The 5,178-nt window shown below is 51.2% G+C and overlaps 1 protein-coding gene across 1 annotated transcript; it reads right to left on the bottom strand.

The window, feature by feature from the left end:
• Positions 1-246: 246 nt before the first annotated feature.
• LOC136057428 (MLV-related proviral Env polyprotein-like) lies at positions 247-1,512 on the bottom strand (the record flags this gene model as incomplete). Its single annotated transcript, XM_065750150.1, has 2 exons — positions 1,503-1,512; positions 247-986 (listed from the first exon to the last, which is right to left on the bottom strand). Coding segments are annotated over exons 1-2 (750 nt in total), but the record flags the coding sequence as incomplete, so codon positions are not given.
• Between the last annotated feature and the right edge of the window lie 3,666 nt (positions 1,513-5,178).

Genomic DNA, 5,178 nt, shown 5'->3' with positions numbered 1-5,178 from the left:
GCCTACATTTCCCCCTCCCGATGCATTAATTTCCCTACTGTAATCAGAGAGGACTCTACTCGCGTACATCCCGAAATCCCCGCTTTACGCCTATACATGCTATTGTCCTCTCCGGCAAGCCTTAACCCGTTACATCCCGATACGCTAAATAGCCTAGCCTCTACAACCCTATTACGCGTTCCTTTACAAGCTATTCTGCATCTTTCTATACTCTATGTGATAATTGATTGTACGATCAATCATCCGTTGCGCGCAACCTAACAGAATTTGCAAGAAGCAAGGCAAACATACTAGCAGAAGCAACATAATTATAAGTCCCAAAAGCAGACCCTTCAGTAAATGCACAGTCCATCCCCCAATGTCTCCGAACAGTCCACGCAGCCAATCTCCAATTGGGTCCTCTTCCACGCCGATTTTGTTGACGTGTTCCTTCATAAGCTGCAACTTCTTATGTATGGATTCACTGTGGTCACTAAGATTAAAACAGCACATTCCTGCGATATCCTCACAGCCATGGCCATGAGCCAAAAGCAGGAAATCAATAGCTGCTCGGTTCTGCAGGACCGCATGCCTAACACTTGCGACGTCCGTTAATAAATCGCTGAGGAGTGAAGTTGTTAAATTGGCCTGCTTAACGGACCAGCAAGCCAGTCTCTCGATCTCCTTCAAGGCTTGAGCTGTTCCAATTGGAAATATTATGGAGGCAAATATCCGAGCGGTCGGGCCCCACAACCGAACTTCATCCCCACAGTCCTCTGTTAAAGTGTGAATTGATCTTCTTCTACATTGCAGGGTACGCTTTGTAATATTGACCCAATGTCTCATCTGTGGTGACAAGATAGTAAGTTTTCCCAAGTAACATGGTCCTCCCACCGCCTTCCTCGGAATACCGTGCCATGCGCGGTCCCCACAAATCAGGAATACGCCTGGTGGCAAAGCTTTAGCTGACTGATCATTTAGTAAAACCTCTTGTCTTATAGTCCCTCCTTTAGATGTATAACGTAAGCCATAAGCATTTCCCTTCGAGAAACTACCTCCACAATAAGTAGACCAATTAAAAGCAACACGATTTTTTGGAGAGACACTTGTCCAAACTTGACCTAAATAAGGACTATGAATGGTTAGTAGTTTTAGATTATTGTGCGCAAATTTTTCATAGGTACTACCTGGACCAAACAGCAAGCAAGTGGTATTAGTTCCATTTACATTATTAACCGTGCGGGATCCCAGTAAATCCAGTTCCTGGGGGTCCCATGGCAAAGAACTATTGAGGCTATGGATTAAACATGCACTTTGAGTTGCAGGCTCTGAATAATTACAGGCAGAAACATTTCTGACATATGCCTTGAATTCCCGAGTCTCGTACCCTGGCGACCCAATTAAACAGGTTTTAAAAGGAGAGGTAGCAGACTGCAAGGCCAAACAAAAGTCCTGTCGACCTGTTTGGTTCGCCCAAGTGACCCAAAGGTTTTCCGGTTGACCTAGTAAATGTGTATCGGCACCTGCTCCCATGACTTCAAACAGAACCAAGAAACAAACAACCATTGTAATACTGTTCATTCTCGTTGGCAGCAAGGGCTTCTTTTCCGGATCTTTCTCAATCTCTCTCGAGGACTTCTTCTTCTGGTGTTTCTTGTCCGCCTTTCTCATCCCTAGTTGTCCAAGCAGAAATGCCTGCAAAGGGAAGGCTCGCCTCATTTTTCTTTGTGGAATCATTGCCGCGACTTACATCCGGTTTAACCTTTCTGGAGGGAATCCAGATAATTCTATCTGTCTCCCCATTCTTGACCGCGGCATAGCCCCGACCCCAAACCAGGATGTTCCATCCCTTTTCCCACTCACCCGTCTCTGTGCGTACCTTGACAGGTGGCCCTTCGGTGAGGATGGTTGGCTTCCAATGTTTCTGCATTGGGGTCTTAGTATTCTCACCTCGCTCAAAATGATTCAACGCATACAATGCTTTTGCCAATACCTCCCCCTGCTTTGTTGTAGGAATTCTTCGCATAAAGCCATCTCCTTCTGCGAGTATACGGATCTTATCTTTTAGGAGACGATTAGCCCGCTCTATTATGGCCTGACCCTGGGAATTCCCAGGGATTCCCGTTGTATGCGCTATCCCCCACCGTTCCAACCATTCTCGGGTGGATTTTGAGGTGAAGCAAGATCCATTGTCTGTTTTTACTGTCTTAGGTTTTCCTAACGCGGCAATGGCTGTAGCCCAGTGCTGCTGGGCTGCCGCCGATGTTACACGACAATGTTGGGTCGCCACCACCACCGACGAAGCAGTGTCTACAGTGACGGCTAACCAGGAACGTGGCGCCATTCTTGTCTCCAGTGTAAAATCTGTCTGCCATATCTGTAAAGGTCCCAGGCCCCTAGGGTTAACGCCAGCCTCCATTGCAGGGGCCGAATTGCAGTAAGGACACGCCTGAACCACTTCCCTTGCCCGCTGCTTAGATATAGCACATGCCCTAGATAGGGCACGGGGCCCAATGTGGAAGGCTGTATGGAGGTCTTTGGCTTCCCTCAATGGGTACGCCTGAAGGGCGGCCTGAGTATCCGCCATAGTATTTCCTTCTGTAAAAAACCCTGGTACATCGGAGTGACTGCGGACATGAAGGACTGCGACCATGGCTGTCCTCTGGCTCAGCGCATCTTCTAAGATGAAGGCGGCCGTCGTTGACGGCACCCCCTCCTTACCCATCTTGAATAGCATTTTTGCAACAAACGCGGAATCAGTTACTACATTAGTGGGTGTCGTTAATGTGGATGGTGCTGCCCGTATGAGCCGTTGAATATCCGGGTGCGACTTTTGCCTAAAACAGTCAATAATCACAGGAGCCTGCGCCGAAGATGGGAGATCCGATCCTTCGACCGCCTTTATGAGGCGATTAGCGAAGTCCACAAAGGACTCCGATGGCCCCTGTGTAATGTCTGCCCAAGGGTCAGCAGGCTCCGCTAACCGGGCAACTTCTCTGAGTGCTTGGAGAGCGGACGCTGTGATGGCAACCAGCTCTCCCGGTCTCAAAAGTGCGGCCTGGCCCTCTGGGTTCCCAGTCATTCCATCCGCCAGACCCCGTAAGCGGTCCAAAGTAGTCCGCTCCCCCCGCCCCTGACCGTTAGCGGGATGTCGAGGGTCCCGGGTAGCTGCCGCCACTACCGTCTGCAGCTGGATACTCCACGCATCCACCCACAAAGCATATTGGGCGGGAGCTAGTAGAACCCTCATAAGATTCGTAACATCATGCGGCAGCAGCGGGGAAGACATAAGAGCTTCCACCTCTGCCATAGTGACTGGAGATCGTAAACCCTTGGTCCTGACCGTGTCAGCCAATCGCGTAATCAGTTTTGGCTCCAGAGGGGTCCAAGCCGGTCCCTCTGTTTTAATCACCACAGGCATTGCCACTACGGATGAGCTCTCTGTTGTAAGTTCCTCCCTAATCCTTGCCCAATCAGTTAAAGCCGGCCCAGGGGCTGAGCCAGAGCACCCCGACTCCGCCCTCTGTCCAACCCAATCAGTTAAAGCCGGCCCAGGGGCTGAGCCAGAGCACCCGGACTCCGCCCTCTGTCCAACCCATCGGGGCACACCATCCCGCCCCGCTGATAACATAGCCACACCCTCCTTCTCCGCCCCTCCCAACCCCTCCAAAGAAGGATACAAGCCGCTCCCCACATAAGGAGGAGGGGCGGCGGGGGCAGAAGGAGGAGCAGAAATTGAGCAAGAGCAGCTGTTATCTGTCTTGCAACAATTGCAGGATGTTTCAGCAGCCTGTGGCGCAATCCGCTCAGCGGTCTTGGGCGCGGTCGCCTCTCCGCGCGCCATCTTAGCGTCTTGCCACGTGGGCATCTTGTCCTTCTTCTCTCCATCTGGAGGCTCCACAAGTGGTCTCATTGTGGAATCTGTGGGAGACACCTTTCCTCCCCCCAAACCCTGCCAAAACTTCGCCTGCTCAGATGTAATCCGTTCATCCCGCGCTGTTTTCAGCGCCCCCAAGACCAACCCCCAGGTTTTCAACTCTCCTGACTTCCCAAGCACCATCGCCCGCTGAGAAAGCGTTGCGGTGATGAGATCCCAGGACCCCGGGGTATACAAATCTGAGGGAGATATAAGCAGTCCCTCCTTTTGTAAAAGGGACAACATTGCCCCTATTTCCTTCTTAGAAGGAGACGTTTTCCCACAAGGAGAAGTTTTCCCGCAATAGGTCTTACACGCGGACGAAATCACCTTTATGACGGCCTCCATGTCGCGTCCTCACGAATCAGTCACCGGGGATCGCCGCCGAATGACTTCCAGGTCCACGACGCAGCTACCGGGGATCGCCACCAAATAGCCGCCTGGGTCCTCGGCAGGTTCACGGGCTCTAGCGCGCTTAGAGACCCCTCCGACGCTACCCAGCTTCCACTCTCGTAAGCCGCAGCCCCCTCTAGCCGAGGGTCATCATCTCCTTCCCCAAGGGAGACGGAAGAGAGCAGGAACGCCACGCCGCCTGTGGCCCGACCACTATTCCCTAATTATCACGTCGGGGTCACCAGATGAAGCCTTTTGGACCCGCCGTCGGCTTCATTCAGGTGTTCGCAATCGTTAGGGACTCATCGGTCTGTCCATTTACCTCGGTGCACACCAATGTGGTGGGTGGTAAAATGGCGTTTATTTGTTCGTAACAACAACTTTTATAGTTTACCATAGTTTCGTTTACGCCCCTCAGGCGCTTGCGTAACTACCTCCTTATCTAGCTGCTACAGGCATTATTACCTTATTTGGTTACAATTGGCACTACTCCCTTATCTGGTTACTATTGGCAACCCCTTGAGGGCGGAATTTTTCTGTGATCACCCCCTACATTCCTTGTGGGCAGAATCTTTCCGTGATCACTGCCTACACCCAAACCTAATCCTTACTCTAACCCTAACCCTAATCCTAACCCTAAGCCCTAACCCTAACCCAACTCCAACAACTACCTCAGCTACAACCCCAACCCCCAACACCAGACCCAACCCTATCCCTAACACCAACAACAACCCCAACCCAAACAATAACATCTAAACCTAACGCTAACCCTAACACTAACCCAAACCCCAACCCCAAACAAAACCCAACCCAAATCCCAACCCCAACCCTTATCCTAACCCTAAACGTAAACCTAAACCTAAGCCTAAGCCTAAGCCTAACCCTAACCC

This window comes from Cyrtonyx montezumae, unplaced genomic scaffold, assembly GCF_038088225.1.
Source record: "Cyrtonyx montezumae isolate F1298 unplaced genomic scaffold, pur_monq_1.0 scaffold_65, whole genome shotgun sequence".
NCBI lineage: Eukaryota > Metazoa > Chordata > Aves > Galliformes > Odontophoridae > Cyrtonyx > Cyrtonyx montezumae.
Note: the sequence above shows the minus strand (reverse complement) of the source record. Positions and strands in the feature narration are given on the sequence as shown.